The 18,746-nt window shown below is 46.9% G+C and overlaps 1 protein-coding gene across 2 annotated transcripts in view; it reads left to right on the top strand.

Moving 5' to 3' along the window:
* The window catches only part of DENND2A (DENN domain containing 2A), a gene marked incomplete at its 5' end in the record, with an annotated part of 108,618 nt that overhangs the window by 70,874 nt on the left and 18,998 nt on the right, over positions 1–18,746 (top strand). Inside the window, 8 exons of one of the 2 annotated variants that reach the window (XM_081102480.1) lie at positions 593–686; positions 1,406–1,456; positions 2,515–2,702; positions 7,517–7,626; positions 8,806–8,875; positions 11,050–11,127; positions 15,029–15,169; positions 16,793–16,941. In XM_081102480.1, coding sequence (XP_080958606.1) covers positions 593–686; positions 1,406–1,456; positions 2,515–2,702; positions 7,517–7,626; positions 8,806–8,875; positions 11,050–11,127; positions 15,029–15,169; positions 16,793–16,941 — 881 coding nt within the window. Of the gene's footprint in view, positions 1–592; positions 687–1,405; positions 1,457–2,514; positions 2,703–7,516; positions 7,627–8,805; positions 8,876–11,049; positions 11,194–15,028; positions 15,170–16,792; positions 16,942–18,746 lie in introns of both variants that reach the window. The other variant, XM_081102479.1, reaches the window with a different exon arrangement.

The raw sequence follows: 18,746 nt of genomic DNA, 5'->3' as shown, positions 1-18,746 counted from the left end.
ACTGGGTCAAATAGCCTTTTGACAGGCCTAATCAAACCAGAGAAAAATCAGCATGTTTTACCATCACGTTACACAAAATCTTATAAAAACTTGAGCCATAGCATGGCACCACTCAGTGCTGAGGTGAGGACTCAGCACCTGTAATCCCTGCGCCCTCCCCATTCAGACATTCTTTGGCATGGTTCCCACGAAAGGGGCCCTTCTGGGAGCTTTTTTATGCTTTCTCTTCCTTTTCTTGTTTTGTTTTGGGGGCAAAAGCTTTCTCCCAAACCACAGTGATATTGGAATATTGAAAGGGGAGCAGCCATCATACCATTAACCGATGAAATCATCCTCCCTGGTGTCTCAGCTGGAGGTGTTAGCATATTTAGACAACACCGCTCATACATCAGGGAGGATGGCGGCCTCCTCTAGTGTTCCTGACAGCCACGTTCCTGTCTGGCAGAAAAGACGCCAGTGGGCCAGTGGGACATGTCTCCTCCCTGCCCCTTTCCCTGGCCCTCCATCATTCTGGAAGAGAATGGGCAGTGAAGGGATCCCACATGGGGAGGAGGCTGCCAACACTGGCGTTTCTTCTCTTGGTGCCTGGCAGCTGGTGTTGCGAATCAATGCCATTTATGAGGCCCGAAGAGGAAAGAAACGAGTGAAGAGGCTGTCCCAGTCAACAGAGAGCAACTCAGGAAAAGGTAGGAGCATTCCCCCAGAGGATCTGAAAACAGATTCTTCCTAGAAGTGGATTCCTATTGCTTGGGCTGGCCGCCAAGAGAACAAGCTGGTGCTTTGTGGATGTCTTCCTAGTCCCCAGAACGATCCAACAGCCAGGAGCTCAGCTTGGTGGCATGTCCTCTGGTCCTCTCTCCCTGTCCTTCCATCCAGTGAGCCCAGGGCAGCATGCTCCAACCTCACTGTGGGAGCAGCCCTACTTGCTTAGCATGTGTAAAAGGGGCCGGTATCTTTTGCTGTATAATTTGATATAGATACCATCTAATCTAGGGCCGAATTAATTTGGAAATACATTTTGTTGGACAAAGACATAATTTGCCCATTACATTTAAATAGACAAAAGGAAAACAGTCCTTCTAAACTAGAAATCTTGGCTTTGTGCTATCACATATAAAAAGTTTCCTACAGCCCTAGCTGGTTTGGCTCAGTGGGTAGAGTTTCAGCCTGCAGGCTGAAGGATCCTGGGTTCAGTTCCGGTCAAGGGCACATGCCTCGGTTACAGGCTCAACCCCCAGTAGGGGGTGTGCAGGAGGCAGCCGATCAGTGATTCTCTCTCATCATTGGTGTTTCTATCTCTCTCTTCCTCTCCCTTCCTTTCTGAAATCAATAAAAATATTTTTTTTTAAGTTTCCTTCATCAGAAAAACTTACATTTGCAACTTTCTTCCTTTTTTTCAATCTAGTGACAGATGAGAACAGTGAATCTGACAGTGACACCGAGGAGAAGCTGAAAGGTGAGAAGAGCAGTAACCATTCCGGTACGGGGGGTGTGGGGGGGCACAGGATGCTTGGGGTGGGGGGGGGTCAGTCCTCAGCATGACTAGATGGGCCTGTTCCACTCCAGAGATGCAGGGTGGCTACACCTGCAGGGCCCCACTGTTCCCATGCCTTATGTCATAGTTGTGTTTCACACCGGAGTGAAGTACACCACCTCTGGCCTAAGTCTCAGGACACCTGGGGCTTTGGCCCTATTGTTCAAATGTCTGTATGATCTGGAGGAACTCACATAAGATCTCAGGGCCTCTAGCTCCTCATCTGTCATATGAAATCATTGAAATAATTAGCCCCTGTGGATCAAAATGTGGTGATTTAGGTCAGGCTTTGGTAAGTTTTCTGCAATTTCTCAGACCCCAGGTAGAAGGCAAAGAAAGCTGTAGCCCAGGGCTGTGTCGTAAGGTGATGGAGATCCGTCCACCCAGTGGCCCTGCCTCATTCACCTCTAACATTCTGCTGCTACACAGCCCACCTAGAATAAAGCGGGCTCGTTTCCATTGCACAGAATGGTGAAGACAGATGGGAGTTCTTGGGTTAGTCAGGTCTCTCTTGGTTGAGTCACACGGGATGTTTACAAAGCTCCCAGCTCCAAAAGCTCTATGGTTTGGGTTTTGTCACATCCCACAATTGGAAAGATGAGGGAAATGAGGGAGGGGAGGAGTCAGTGTCTCCACCCCATCTGACAGAGGAATGCAAGGATTGCTCCCGGCCTGGCCCCAAGTCCAGACAGCAAATCCATGGTGGAGCAGAAGCCCAACATTCCAAGTTCCTGCACCCCAATTACCAATTAGCCTGGCGGCCTAGAGAGTGTCCTCCTCCCAGAATTTTGGCAAAGATCCCAAAGAAAGTATTTGTACTAATTTTTTAAATGTGGGAACACTTTTTTAGGATTAGAAAAGTACTTTGAGCTGGGAATTACATAACCTGTTGCAGCTCTGTGCAATTGCACATTGGAAAATGGGTCATTTTCAGACTCTCTCTCTCTCTCTCTCTCTCCCTCCCCCCTCCCCTCCCCCAGCTCATAGCCGACGCCTGGTCAATGTGAAGTCCCGCCTGAAGCAGGCTCCAAGATACTCATCACTTGACCGAGAGCTTATCGAGTACCAGGAGAGGCAGCTCTTCGAGTACTTTGTAGTCGTGTCATTGCACAAGAAGCAGGCAGGGGCCTCCTACGTGCCAGAACTCACCCAGCAGTTCCCTCTGAAGGTACTGGGTGGGCCCGGCCTCTGTGGCCTACCAGGCGACTGCAGAACTCATGGATTCAGGGAGGTGTGGGAGTCTGAGGATCACGTAGTGTCCAGAATCTCAACACTGGGTCCTAATTAGGGATGTCATGAAGAAACTTCTGCTGGAGAATTTGGGAGGTCACAGGAGGTGAGATCCAAGGACTCAGCGTGTGATCAAAAATACATCCTGAATTCCTGTGGTCTCTGTGCCAACCGTACCATCCTCCGCCCCCTCCCCCGTCTCCTTATCCAACCACATTTCCCAACATATTCTAGAAGCCTCTTTCCCATCCAGCCACACAGCTCTCCCTAAGGAGTGTCACATTTGTTGCCATGCTAATAAACATCTGTATATGTACCGTGCACCTCTGTATGTGCATACATACAGGAATCCTATTCTGTTCTAACAGGGTTCATGGCTATGAGTATTGGGCTCTACCCATGTATTAAATCATGGCACCTAAAATGAAATGGCCCTGAATAAAGCCTCAAATGGTGTGGCCAATACTATGGAAATTATTCGTAGGCTTTGACAGCAGTATTAAAGAGTTTCCATCCCATTCTAGTTCAATCCAACCAGAATTTACTGAAACCCTATTGCATTCAGCCCCAGAGGTTTCAAAGATGAGCAAAATATGTTTTCTGTTCACACTGACAGGAGAGCACAAGATAAGCATACAGCCCAGCCAGCATGGCTCAGTGGTTGAGCGTCGATCTATGAATCAGGATACATGCCTGGGTTGTGGGCTCGATCCCCAGTGTGGGGTGTGCCAAAGGCAGCCAATCAGTGATTCTCTCTCATCATTGATGTTTCTATCTCTTTCTCTCCCTCCCTTCCTTTCTGGAATCAATAAAAATATATATATTTTTAAAAAGGTAAGCATACAAAAGATTCAGGAGGTAGCATGTGACGCTCTCCCTATAGGGTTCATGCAGACCCAAGGCTGAGGGTGTTCAGGTGGAGAGGAGCCTGTGTCCTGGCCCCCTGAGGGCCTTCCTTTGCCATCACCACCCAAGTAAGGCCTAGGTTCCAGCTGCCCATCCCTTCCTTTCCTGGGTCAGCCTTCCTTCTGACCCACTGCAGTGGTTCAGCACTGCAGTAAAGCCCTGTTCTTAGAGTTTAGGATGGAAACTCTACATGAATGAAGTGAGCCAAATTGGCACAGAGTCACCTTCATCCAGCTGACTTCTAGGGACAATCTCATGAAAAACCCCATGCTATGGACACGCCTAGGTTGGGGACGATGTCCCCTGGCTAAGAGAGGCTTCTGGTTATCACTGACTCACAATACCATTGAGAACCACACATACCGAGTGCGAAGGGCGGAAGGACTGTCCTGTCATCCTGTTTACTCTTGGGGCCAAACACAATGTTATATATGGCAGTACTTAATCAGCGTTCCAGGAATAAAGGCATTAGTTCATGAATTAGTTAATGAATTAATCACCGTCACTATTGAATGCTAGTTTCCAACCTGGAATCTCCAGACTACGAGACATCCACAGTGAAACTTTTTTGCATGGAAAATTGCATAGTCACTGTTAAGAGATTAATCAGCAAATGTGTAAAGAAACAAATGGCCCTGGCCAGTGTGGCTCAGTTGGTTGGGTGTCAACCCATGCACCAAAATGTCACCGGTTCAATTCCTGGTTGGGGCACATGCCCAGGTTTCGGGCTCGATCCCCAGTAGGGGTTATGCAGGAGGCTGCCGAGGATGTTTCCCTCTCACATCCATATTTATTTCTCTCTCTTCCCTTTCCCTTCCTCTCTCTCTAAAGTCAATAAAAACATATTTTATACGGAAAAGAAAAAGTCACCTATAATCTCATTCCATAGAGGTCAACACAGCATTTGTTGTGTTTTCTTCTAGTCTTTTTTCATATTATGATTTTCTGGCAAAGCAGCATGGGGCAAAAGTAGGTTTATAGTTGTTCATATAGAAAATAATGCAATCCTATACTAATAAAAGAGAAAAATGGTAATTGGCGTACGAACGATACCTTTATCATTGGCTAATCAGTGAGATATGCAAATTAACTGCCAACTAAGATTGGCAGTTAACCGCCAAAAAAGATGGCGGCTAATTTGCATATTGCAGGCAGGATGGTACAGCGTCATCAGAGAGCAGGTAGGGGGCGTGAGTGCCAGCGGTTGCCCGGACCCCATCCGGCCAGCAGACCCGGATGCGAGCCGGCGGGGCGGCTGTGGCGTCCGCCAGCACTCACGCCGCCAACCCGCATTTGGGGCGTGAGTGCTGGCGGTCCCCAGGGACCAGATCCCGCTGGCTGACCAGGACACAGGCCGGCGGGGCGACTGCGGTGTCCGCCCTACTCACGCCCCCAACCAGAGCGGGTTGGGGGCGTGAGTGCCAGCGGTTGCCCGGACCCCGATCTGGCCGGCAGACCTGGACGCGAGCCAGCGGGGCGGCTGCGGTGTCCGCCCCACTCACGCCGCCAACCCTGGGCAAGGAGCTGATCAGGCGATCGGAGGGTGATGGGGGTCTACGCCTCTGGCCAAGGCATCAGGCCTGGGAAAGGGGCAGAGCCAGCAATCAGAGGGGTTTGGGGGTCCCCTGCCCAGGCCTGACGCCTGGGCCAGAGGCATCAGGCCTGGGCTGGGGGCAGAACCAGTGATGGGGGGAAATGAGGGTCCCCTGCCTGGGCCTGACGCCTCTGTCAGAGGCATCAGGCCTGGGCAAGGGGCCGATCCTGCGATTGGAGGGTGATGGGGGTCAACGCCTGAGGGCTCCCAGTATGTGAGAGGGGGCAGGCTGGGCTGAGGGACACTACACACACACACACACACACACACACACACACACACACACAGTGCACGAATTTCGTGCACCGGGCCCCTAGTAATTAATAAAGAGTAATATAAGAATAAACTCTGTGTTTCATGTACACACAACTGAATAGTCTTTGTCCCATCCTGTACATGTATCATTTTTTAATCATGTTTTGTAAACCACTGATTATTTTTAAACATATTCAATACAAATTGAATATGTATTGGCTCAGTGGATAGAGCCATGGCCTGTGGACTGAAGGATCCAGGTTCGATTCCGGTCAAGGGCACATGCCTGGATTGCAAATTCTAAATCATCATTTTTAAAATTAGATAATGCTCCATTATGTGGGCACCCTAATCTAGTTAATAACCTCCTCCTGCTGGAAATATGTCTTGTGGCCAGTGTTTCTTTAAATGTATTTTTTATGTTATCGTGACCATTCCATACATGTATTTTGCATGCCAGGCTACTTTATATCTACTTCCTTCACTCCGCTCACTCTATCAGAAGAACCGCTTCCTCTTTCTTTCTCCTTCTCTTTTCTAACTCATTTTCCTGAGTTTTATGTCCCACTCCTATAGTCACCGTACTCAAGGTTTATACTTCATATTTGCATGCTAGGAATCATTGTCATGTTCCATAAGATGTTTGCTGTCATGCAGTTCTCTATGACAATTTACAGAGGCTGGGATATTTTCCAGCCATCTGTGATACTGGCTGTATTTGTGAGAGGGATCTGTTTGTGCTACTCCCTGTAAATGTGCTTATGTGGTCCTAGCTGGGGTGGCTCAGTGATTAGGGCATTGGCCTGAGCAACAGAGGGTTGAGGGTTCAATTCCCAGTAAAGGGCATGTACCTGGTTTACAGGTTCAAACCCTGGCCCTAGTCCAGGCACATTTGGGGGGCAACCAATCCATGTGTCTCACATTGATGTTTCCTACCCTTCCTCCCTCCTTCCCCCACTTCCATTTTCTCTGGAAATCAATGGAAAAAAATATCCTTGAGTGAGGATTAACCAAAAAAATAAATAAATAATTAAAAATTTAAAAAATTAGAAGCGCAGATTCCTGTTCATATACAAAATAAGCAAACTCATGGCTTTAAATATAATCTCTAAGTCAGACTTTATTCATTCGTTCTGTTTTTAAATAAGATGATGCTCACCTAGTCTATGATGTCAGATAAATTGGAGAAAGACAAACTAGAGACTAAGATCATTTTTTAAAAATGTTTTTATTGATTTTAGAGAGGAAAGGAGAGGGAGAGAGAGAAACATCAATTGGCTGCCTCCTGCATGCCCCCTGCTGGGAACAGAGTCTGCAACCTGGGCGTGTGTCCTGACCCAGAATCGAACAGTGACCTTTTGGTGCACTGGACTCTGCTCAACCACCTAAGCTGTACCAGCCAGGGCAAGATCAGGTTTATTCCTACCTCAGTTGTGTGATCATGAACAGATGACTTAGCATCTCAGGGCTTAATTCCTTATCTCTAAAAGAAGACTGTGAGGCTGGATGATGTCTATTTTCCTTCTGGCTCTGACATTCAAGGACTCTGACATGAATTGAATTCACTGTATGATATAATGTGACTGGATGTATTCGCTGAGAAGTGTTGTACACTTCTTTGCAGGACAGGCAGCTTTGTCTGGGCCCAGAGGTTTGAAGGCTTGATTTGAGGCTCCGCCTTGCATACTCATGAGTCTCCTATTTGGAAGGGATTGCTATGACAGTTTTTCCTTATTGATTAAAATAGTTATATTCCAGAATGGTAGGCATAGAAGACATTTCTCTAAAGCACACTGCTTTTCCTCCTGACTTCCCCCATAAGACCATAGTTAAAACTGGCCTGGGGGAAAATGGCCTCAGCAGAATGAGCTGGAAACCCTTCCAAGGAAGGGGGGGTCGAAGGTGGCGGTCATGACTGTGGAAAGGTTGGAGATGTGGTCTGCCTCACTCTCCCATGGTATGGTTTATTCTCCAACCTTCTTGCCCTTTCCCTGCAGCTGGAAAGGTCTTTCAAGTTCATGAGAGAGGCTGAGGACCAGCTGAAGGCCATCCCCCAGTTCTGTTTCCCCGATGCCAAGGATTGGACTCCCGTCCAGCAGTTTACTAGGTAGGTGCTGGCATCTCCCCTCCCCACCCTCAAAGACTAAGACATGCCCTAGCCAGTTTGGCTCAGTGGATGGAGTGTTGGCCTGTGGACCAAAGGGTCCTGGGTTCAATTCCGGCCAAGGGCACGTGCCCCGGTTGCCAACTCAATCCCCAGTAGGGGGCCTGCAGGAGGCAGCCAATCAGTGATTCTCTCTCATCATTGATGTTTCTATCTCTCTCACCCTCTTCCTTCCTCTCTGAAACCAATAAAAATATATACATTTTTTTTAAAAGACTAATGCGAGAACTAGAGATGGGGCCATAGATGGCAGACCCCCTAAGTCAGGCCTACCATTAAGCAATCTTTACGGCCTGGGCTGAGGTTTCCCTCACCAGTGTTTTTAAAACTTTCCCCATGATAAGAATAACCTTGCTAAGTATGCAGGTTCCCAGGCTGCTCACTTGGTCTGCGCATTTGTTTACTTCATGAGCCTTTGTGAAGGGCAATAAGGTCATTCCTAGTCCAGGGAAACATTGCCCGTCACCCATCCTGCCCAGGTCCACTGAGGCATTTCTTCAGTAGCCCTCCAGCTGTTACTCAGACTGTGATTAGTTCACATTTCTGCTCTAGCCCATGTGGCTAGGTATAAAAATTTTATTATCAGATGTTCAGCAACTGACCAAACTCAGTAGGCTGTGTATCCTAAATGTTTGAGGGCTGCTGTGTTCCTCAAAGTTGACCCAGCAGCCTCTAAGGACAGCCCAAGCCTGGAGGTGGCTCTGAACAGACGGTCCCCTGGAAACGCCACACCCAGGGCAGTTCTGAGGGGGCCCAGGACTGTCCCTCCCGTCAGCTTCTCCCTCACTGAGTCGCATCCCTAGACCAGTGCATGCGACCTCACCCTCATGCTCATGGAAGGCAGTAGCCACAATCAGTGCTCAATAAATGACTGTTTTGTGTCCTGGGATAGCTCAGGTGAAAGAATTATATGAGGTCTCAGAGTGAAAAAAAAAATCCTCTGAGGCCACAGAGACACTTTAGAGCTCCCTGTCCCTGACAGACTCCAAAGCGAGAGGTGACCCGAGTCCCAGCCAGAGATGGACAGCCAGGACAGCCTCCTTCAGAATGTTTACAGCACTCACCATGGTGTGTCTTTGTTTTGTTTTGCTTCATAATGTACTCTTGTTTTCCCCACCACAGTGAAACGTTCTCATTTGTCTTAACTGGAGAAGACGGAGGCAGAAGGTTTGGTTACTGCCGAAGACTGCTGGTTAGTACATTTGCTTCTCAGTCAGCAAGAGTGCCACACAGAGCCAGTGCTGGCTTCCCACGGTTTCACCATGTGCCACGAGAGAAGGGACAGGTGGGGTGCCAGGTTAACCAGGATGGTTAAGAATATGGAGGAAGAGCCCTAACCGGTTTGGCTCAGTGGATAAAGTGTTGACCCGAGGACTGAAGGGTCCCGGGTTCATTTCTGGTCAAGGGCACATACCTTGGTTGCAGGCTCAATCCCCAGTATGGGGTGTGCAGGAAGTAGCTGATTGATGTTTCTCTCTCATCAATGTTTCTAACTCTCTATTCTTCTTCCTTTCTGTAAAACCAATAAAATACATTTTTTTAAAAAAGAATATGGAGGAAGATTGGGGGCCTCAGCTGAATCTTACTGACAGACAGGAACAGTTGTTACATTGGACGATGTCTCCTTTGGAAAGAAAATACTTTCTCCAATGTTTTCCCCACCAAGTAGAAGACTTTCTCTTCTTAAACCAAATTTTCTTTCTAATAAAACATGCTAAACAGACCTGGGTACCTTAGTGAGAACATTCATAATGGGGCTAAGTACAGAAAAGGGTTGGTTTTATCGTTCATGATGCAAATAATTGATCAAGTGTCTCCTTTAGAGCCTTTAAAAGTCATAAACTATCCCAATATACTGACTGTGCTAAAACATTTGAAAACTTGTCCTCTGAGGCCCATTCCTTTGAAAATCTTTAGTAGTGACACATCATTTTCTACTGAGAATGATTTTAGTCTTACAAATAGGCTAATATAATTTAGAGTCAAGAATAATGTATGGCCGTGGCCTGTGTGGCTCAGTTGGTTGAGCACCATCCCATGCACCAAAAGGTTATGGGTTCAATTCCCGATCAAGGCATATGCCCAAGTTATGGGTTCAATCCCCAATTAGGTGTAGGAGACAACCAATCGATGTTTCTCTCACATCAATGTTTCTCTCATTCCCTTTCACTTCTCTCTCTAAAATCAATAAAAATCTATTCAAATAAAAAAAGAATAATGTAGCCCTAACCGGTTTGGCTCAGTGGATAGAGCGTCAGCCTGCGGACTCAAGGGTCCTGGGTTCGATTCCGGTCAAGGGCATGTACCTTGGTTGTGGCACATCTTCAGTGGGGAGTGTGGAGGAGGCAGCTGATCGATGTTTCTCTCTCATCGATGTTTCTAACTCTCTCTCCCTCTCCGTTCCTCTCTGTAAAAAATCAATAAAAAATATATTTAAAAAAAAAAAAAAAGAATAATGTACCCTAGCCAGTTTTGCTCAGTGGATAGAGCGTTGGCCTATAGATTGAAGGGTCCTGGGTTCGATTCCGGTCAAGGGCACATGCCTGGATTTCGGGCTGAATCCCCAGTAGGGGGCGTGCAGAAGGCAGCTGATCAGTGATTCTCTCTCATCATTGATGTTTCTATCTCTCCCTCTCTGAAATCAATGAAAATATATTTTAAAAAAGAATAATGCATGGCCCTGGCCACTGTGGCTCAGTTGGTTGGGCATCGTCCCATGCAACAAAAGTCACCAGTTCAATTCCTGGTCATGAACATGGCCAGGTTAGTGGAAGGCATGCAGGAGGCAGCCGATTGACATATTTCTCTCTCTCTCTCGCTCTCGCTCTCTCTCTCTCTTCCTTCCTCACCCTCTAAAATCAATAAAAGCATTCTTAAAATAAAAAAGAGTAATGCAAATGCATGGCACATAGGAGCTCTTCAGTAAATATCTGTTGAATTAATTACTGATTAAAAAGTATGGATAATCCTTGAAAAAGTTAAGTAGGATCATAATTTTTCTTGGTAAAATTAAAGTATTGAGATTGATTTTGTTTTTTGTTGAAAATTAGCTTAAAAGTCAGTTTCCAAAAAGGATTTTCAGAAATTATTTCTCCTTTGGAATTATCAATATAATAAACATATAGTTTATTTAAAAGTTTATTATAATAAACATATAGTTCCTTACAAGGAATTATAGTGATTTGGGTAAACAAATTATGCCTCTTATTTATGATTACATGTTGAGCACCTCCTGTGTGCACAACAGTTGTCCGAAGGTATGGTGCATGAAAACATCAGACAAACGATAGCACTCAGAAATCTTTGGGTTCTTTCCTTCCCTGAAGTTGGTAGCACTCATGATTTCCTGTATTTCTCTCCAAAAAGCCTGGTGGCAAAGGGAAGCGTCTCCCTGAAGTTTACTGCATCGTGAGCCGCCTGGGATGCTTCAGCCTCTTTTCAAAGGTGAGGAATTGGGCCTCAGAGAAAGGAGGCAGGGCCCAGAAGGACACAGGAAACCCCCAACTTCCGGTACTTTTATAATCTAACTCTCCACTCTTCCTTCCCGCTTCCTCCTCCTCCCCTCGCAGTGGCCTCTATTCTCTTATCATTGCATCAGGAAATAACAGTTGATGAAGGTCAGGGCTCAGAAACTGGGGAACGGGAGAGAATCAAAGTAATTGTAGCAAGGATGGGAGGGGCAGAGGATCTTCCCAAAATTTCCCATGTTTTATTTTTTTTCTTTTAAGCATTATCTTTGGTCATATTTGCTTTTGCTGGACAAAAACCCACTATGATGCATGTATGTATGTATATGTATCAATGTACATATGTGTATATGTGCTATGTGTGTATGACTTGTTATTGTAATAATGCCCTAAGTCTATTGAAATCTTAATATAATTTGTTCTTCTGCTAATATACCAAGATACAGGAATTGCCATATTGAGTTGGCCCATCTGCCGCAGTATTTTAAATTGGTGTATAAGAGATTATTATGCTATATCATGCTAATGTAAAATTCAGATATAGCTAAGTTTCCTCTATTAACTGGCGATACTCATAAGTTTATATAAAATCCTTCAGCATTTATTTCTTTTGGAGAATTGAAGTCGTACATCTGCTGTCCATGGGTGTGAGGCAGCATTTCCTAAAAAGCATTTCAAAACAAAAGTCTACCTCCTGCCCCCCCTCCACCAACCGCAGAGGAAGCCTGAATTATGCTGATAGAGTGTGACCTCTTGCCAGACAGAACTTACACTCTATGCAAGTGTGTCTGAAATAGTTAGTAGTATCCGTGTAATCTGAGACATGCTCTTTCCTCCACTCCACTGGTGGTAATCATTCTACATTAAAGTTGGTCATTTATAAATTGCTGCTCCTGCAAGTCTTTGGCATGGGTTTAAAGGCAGAGATAAGGCTGTAGGTCACAGCGTTTGTTATTGTGAGAATACTTATGTGAAAGCTGGAAGTAGCCCTGGTCGGGTAGCTCAGTTGGTTGGCCCGTTATCCCAATGCACCACGGTTGCAAGTTCAATACCCAGTCAGGATACATGCAGGAATCAACTAATGAATGCATCAGTAAGTGGAACGACAGGTAGATGTTTCTCTCTCTCCCTTGCTGCTCCTCCCAAAGAAAAGAAAGCTGGGTGGGGGGTTGCGGGGAGAACGGGGTGTGGCAATGAGTGGATAAGGACACATATGTAATACCTTAATCAATAAAGAAAAAAATTTTTTTAATTAAAAAAAAGAAAGAAAGCTGGAAGTAAAACAGCTCATGTGAGTTAGCTTCCAAAGACAGCTTTGGAATTCACATGAGCTTCGTTGCTATGTCCTGTGCAGGGGATGTGGAGCAAGTAAACATGCCATCATGCTTGCGTGAGGCACAATCCTGGGATTTCACGTCAGCTTTGTGACCAGGGATATTTTAAGAATGTAGTGTCATGACTTGCCAAAGACGGTACAGCAAATACTCAGGGTAGAATTAGAAACAGAGCTTTGGCAAACTGATCCCTAGAACTCAAGCTATTTTCAGGTGAGGGACAAGGATGACAAAAATGGCAAATTGTTCTTTAGTCCAGATAGGAATCATGGATAAGAATTGCTCTTAGAATCTCTGAAGAAGGTTTATCATTAAATATTGCCACAATAATGCTGTATAGCAAACCACAGTGGCTGAAAGCAACAATCGTTTATTCTCACAGACCTGCAGGTCAGGGCTTGGCTCTGCTGATCTCCACTGGACTCCCTCATGTGCTAGGAGTAGGCGGGGGTTGGCTGATCTGGGCTGGCAGATCTGCTTTAGGCTGCAAGTCCGGTTGGGTCTGGGCCACATGTCTGTCATCCTCTTTAGACAGAGAGCTGGCCCACGTCTGCTCTTCCTACGGCTATAGCAGAGACACAAGCAGGCAAGCAAAAACTCAAAGGCAGGCCTCCAAAGGCCTCCGAAGGCCTGGGCTGAGCACTGGCACCCTCATTCCACTGGCCCTGTGCTCCTCAACCATTTTTCGTTATTGTCCCCCGAGCAGCCTTTTAATATATTTTTCCCCTGACTTGTCTCCCCCTCCCTATGAAATTCTTTAAAAATTTTTGCCATATTATTTTCTTTTTATTGTGCTAAATATATATAATATAAAACTTACCATCCAAACCATTTTGAAGTGTACAGTTAATTGACATTATGTTCATTCACACTGTTGTGCAATCGCCACCACCATCCATCTCCAGGACCTTTTCACCTTCCCAAACTAAAACTGTACGCATTAACCACTAACTCCCCATTCCCTCCCACCCCATCCACCAGCCCCTGGCAACCACCATTCTACTTTCTGTCCCTGTGAATTTGACTACTCCAACATCGCATGTCAGTGGAATCATACACTATTTTTCCTTTTGTCACTGGCTTATTTCGCTTAGCGCATGCCCTCAAGGTTCATCCATGTTAGAACCTGGGTGAAAATTTCTTAACTCTTTAAGTCGGAACAATATGTAAATGCCATATTTTGTTTATCCATTTATCAGTTGATGGGCATTTGGGTTGTTTCCACCTGTTAGCTCTTTATTATGGATTATGCTGCTATGAACATGACCTTACAAATATCTGTTTGAGTCTCTGCCTTCAATTCTTTCAGGTTTGTGCCCAGAAGTGGAATTTTTGAATCATAGGATAATTCTATGTTTAATTTTTTAAGGAACTACCATATTATCTTTTTAACTTTAATAATAAATTGTATTTAATATATCAAAAATATCATTTCAACATGTAATCAACATGAAGTCATTGATATTTTACATTATTTATTTTATATCTTGAGATCCACTGATTATTTTACACTTACAACACATCTCAATTCAGACTAGCCATACATCAAGGGTTGAATAGGTACATGTGATATTCTTATAAATGGCTTATTTTCCCAATTTTTTTTCAGTTTTATTAAGGTATAATTGAAGTGTGAGATTTGGGGTTTTTTTTAAAGTTATTATTGAATTTATTGGAGTGACATTGGTTAATAAAATTATATAGGTTTTAGGAGTACAGTTGTATAATATGTCATCTGTATATTGTATAGATATACAGTCAAGTCTCTTTCCACCACTATTTACCCCCCTTTTACTCTCTCCTACCTCTCCCCACCCCCATAAATGGCATTTAAATTGAAATAGATTGTGAAGCGTCTTGCATTTGAAGTTTTATAGTAACAATTTTATTGCGATACAACTCATCATATAATTCACCCATTTAAAAATATACACTTCAAAAAAATAAAAATAAATAAAATAAAATATACACTTCAGTGGCTTTTAGCATATCTGTATATTATTCCCACTGAGAATGCCCAAAAGCTCACATGGCCTAACCCAAAATCAAGGGGGGCTGGAACTATACTTCGCCCCGTTAGTGGGAGGAACTACAAAGTCACATGGAAGCCAGACCAGTGTGGCTCAGTGGTTGAGCGCTCAACCCATGAATCAGGAGGTCACTGGTTCAGTTACTGGGTTGTGGGTTCAATCCCTAGTATGGGGCATGCAGGAGGCAGCTGATCAATGATGTTTCTCTCTGATCAGTGTTCCTATCTCTCTATCCTTTCCCTACCTCTCTCTCTAAAATATCGATAAAAACATCTTTAAAAAAAAAAAAAAAAAAACCTGTTTAAAAAAAAGTCACATGGCAAAGAGAGTAATGACAGAGGGGGGAGAATTGGGGTAATAACACAGGGTAGAAGAGACTGTAAGCTTGGTTTGATGAGGACAGCAGGGCTGCCCATGATTCTTCAGTCTCCATGGCAGGCCCACTGCATCCAGAACAGGCAGTACCTTGGTGCCCTGGCTCAGGATGGCTGAGCTGCTCTTCTGACCCTTGCAGATCTTGGATGAGGTGGAAAAACGCCGAGGCATCTCTCCTGCCCTGGTACAGCCCCTCATGAGGAGTGTCATGGAAGCCCCTTTCCCAGCCTTGGGCAAAACCATCATTGTCAAGAACTTCCTGCCAGGAACGGGAACTGAGGTGAGTGGTCAGAGTGCTTTCCTCTCCTGGGGGAGAGAGTGGCCCAGACAGCCAAGTCCAAGTGCTCTGAGGGGCTGGCCTTTGGTGGGCTGTCCCGTTCGGTGGTGTCCTCTTGCCCCTCGGGTGTCATCATCCAGTGCATCCAGCCCAGGATCCCGGCCCAGAGAGCAACCCCCAGGACTGCGCCATGGCAGCACATATGTTTCTGTGCATGATGTTGGCCTTCCAGGTTAGGGACCTGCACTGAACATTCTTGGTTTCTCAGTATAGCTCATTGCATTCTTTACTTTTTTTTTTTTTTTTTTTTTTAGTATTTTTGATTTCAGAAAGGAAGGAAGAGGGAGAGAGGGAGAGAAACATCAATGATGAGAGTGAATCATTGGCTGCCTCCTGCATGCCCCCTACTGGGGATTGAGCCTGCAACCTGGACATGTGCCCTGACCGGGAATCGAACCCTGATCTCCTGATTCATAGGTCGACGCTCAACCACTGAGCCACGCCAGCCAGGCCCATTGCATTCTTGAATTGTATATGAACCTGTTCATGTTTTTAGTCTGCATCACCTCTGTAACTTGATTATGTAAAACATTACTTTTAGGGAAGACAAGCTCAGGGACTACTCCTTATTCACCCTAGACTCTGAGAGCGCTCCTGTCCTTGCTGGGCCGGCATTTGATGCAGGAGCTGGTTTGCATTCTTCCCATTCCCCTTATGTGGCTCTGGTACCTCAGGAGGCACATCTGTCTGAGACTTGGGTCTCTAGTTCCAAAGTCCCTGGCAGAACAAGTCACCTGTGGAGCCAGGGCGGAGGCGGGGAGGGGGAGGATGGGTCTGGGACATTCCGGAACAACCCAATTTCCCAGCATAGAGAAGAGCAGTCCCCTGTGGCTAGAGAAACATCCCACACCAGATGCAGGCGGCTTGGCCTTGAGGATGTTAGCACTAGTGAGCCCACTGCATGGACAGCCCTGAGCAGGCACTTGCTAAAAGTGAAAACCAGTCTCTGTTCTGTGAAGGAGCCAGCTCCTTACAGAGAAAAATCATGCACATGAGTGGTGACCACAATGAATTCAGGAACATAACAGCAAATACGGAATGAGAAGACACACATTCAACGTAAGCGCTGAAAGGCTCCACATCAGGGGGTTGGGATGGGGTTGGTCCTTTAAGAAAGTCCTTCTAGAGGAGGTGAGTCTGGAAAGTGCTCCTCGGACCTGCTGGTCCTTCTGAGTGAGCCTGTGACTCCATACCTCCAGGCGATACTTCCTCCTGAGACCCACGCTCACCCGCGGGGCTCTAAGGGACAGCACACAGTCCACAGTCAGAGAACTCTGGGGGGAGTCCAGGAGAGCCTCCGACCACTTTGGGCCAAGGGCACTGCTTCCACCATCCTCTCCCCACCTCCGTCCGAACTGTCCTCAGTCTCATGGTTGAGTGTGAGGCACGTGCTTCCCTGCCACACGTACCTGCCACCAGTGCCCTGGGCTCTTTCTTTTCCCCGATCCCTTTCGTTTTCCTTTCCCTTTACCCTGCCAGTGGGCCACCCTTGCAGAGGACGACTTGTTGTGTGAGCGGCCTGGCTGAGTAGGCGGGCCCTTCACGGCTGCTCCTGTTCCCTGGCAGGTGATTGAACTGTGCCGCCCGCTGGACTCCCGGCTCGAACATGTGGACTTTGAGTCCCTCTTCTCTTCTCTCAGCATCCGCCACCTGCTCTGTGTTTTTGCCTCCCTGCTTCTGGAAAGGAGGGTCATCTTCATCGCAGACAAGCTCAGGTACAACCTTGGCTACTTCTGATAAAGTGTTTGCATGGCAGGCAGTCTTGGACTGTGTGATGCCGGGGTGGGGGTCGGTGATGGCGTAGGATTTCAGAGGAAGCTCCTCTGGGGTGACAGTGGAGTCAGTGGGCATCTAAGATGCAGGTTCGGAAGCACACGCGTGGTGTGAAACGAGGTCGGCCTGCACTGCTCTGCAACACTTACCTGGTATTGGGCCTACTTTTTACTCATTCTACTTTGTGTTGGGTACTCTACCATGTATGTGCTGGGGACAAGGGGAAAGACCCAGAGCTGCCCTCAAGGAGCTCTCAGTACAGTGGGGCGACAGGGAAGAGAACCAACCACCCAGTAGTGCTGTGAGGGCTCGCTAGAGGGGTGCGTCCTGGAGATGGAGAGGGCACTTACTCCCTGAGCCTCAGACATAGTCCAGGCAAAAGCAGCTGCCTGTACAAGGGCGAGGAGACAGGAGGCTGAGCACAAAGCAGTTCACTGTGGCTGAGCAGAGCCGCCTTCGCTCTGAACTGAGGGCACAGGAGCCTCAGTGGCAGCTGCAGCTCCAGACAGCCTGCGATGTGGGCCGGCTAAGAGGGCCCGCCGGCCAGAAGCAGACGAGGCCAGCTGAGGAGTCCATCTGGAGAGAAGGCCATTTGCCAAAACACAAAAATCGAAGCACTGTGGTTCAGAGAGGAAATACGCCTCTCAACTCTGGGAAGCAAAGGGAGGAAGAAGAAAAGAGAAGGAGTGGAAAGGACAAGGCACACGAATGTGGAGCTCATCAGGGGCGCGGTGGGAGATGGAATCCGGCCCCCCCGCCCCCACGCCATCTGGTCACCTTGATGATGTTGCTTTTGGACGGCAGCCACTTGGCTCTCCCGGCCTGCTCCACCCTGCGTTCCAGTTCTTCACTCTCCATGTCACCGTTACTGTACTCCCTGGGCACTCTGTCAGCTCAGCTTGGGAAGCAGGCCTGTCTCTGAGCCTGCAGCTGGTGCTGGGCGCTGGGCAGCTCTCCAAGCTCCCTGGGCCCTGGGGAATTCAGACCAGAGAGTTCTCAATTTTGAGGCCCTGGAAGCCAAGGATGAGTAATAACCCTTCAGTGACCGGGATCAGGTTTCATCACACTCTAGTAACTGTCTGTGTTCTCTGGCAGCTGTGCTCAGTGCCCCACTGTCTCTAGTTGTACATTCTCAGGCTTGACTTTGGGGGTGGGGAAAGGATGATCTTAGAAAGGCCTAGACCTGTGCTCAGAAGTCGGGGCATGTTCTCCACCTCTCTTGTCGCTTTAACTGCATACTTCTGGGGGCTTTGGCTCAGCCTTCCTTTTGGGGACTCTCCAACCTCAGTTGTGCCCCCTCTACTAACAAGCCAAGTCTGGCTCACCTGGAAGACATTGACATAGCTACTAATCAGAGCACAGAGACCCCACCAAAGAGCATCGTGTATGTGAGGTTACCGAGCAGGAAAGCCAGAACCCACCTTCTCTCTCCGGGCTGCTCCACCCGAGGGGGTTCCTCCAGGAGGAATCAACAAACACCCAGCTCTTTCTGGTTTGTGGGAAAAGACCTATAGGAAATCAGGGGTTCTTGGGTTAAGTCCTGACAATTAGGGCTTGGGAGGCAGTGGCTGGCTGCCAGTAGTTTGACCTGAAAAAAATCTACAAAGAAAGCCTTCCACATAAGTTTGAGCTGGTGCTTTCATCCTTATCAGCTTGGCACAATTCTCCATCCATTGCACGTGCACCCCTTCCTGGCCCTGTTCAGCTAGCAGTGGAAGCAAGCGCCTCATTCTTCTGGTTTCCGTCC

This window comes from Myotis nattereri (assembly GCF_964212035.1).
Source record: "Myotis nattereri genome assembly, chromosome: 11".
NCBI lineage: Eukaryota > Metazoa > Chordata > Mammalia > Chiroptera > Vespertilionidae > Myotis > Myotis nattereri.
This window is presented reverse-complemented; position numbering and strand designations above follow the sequence as displayed.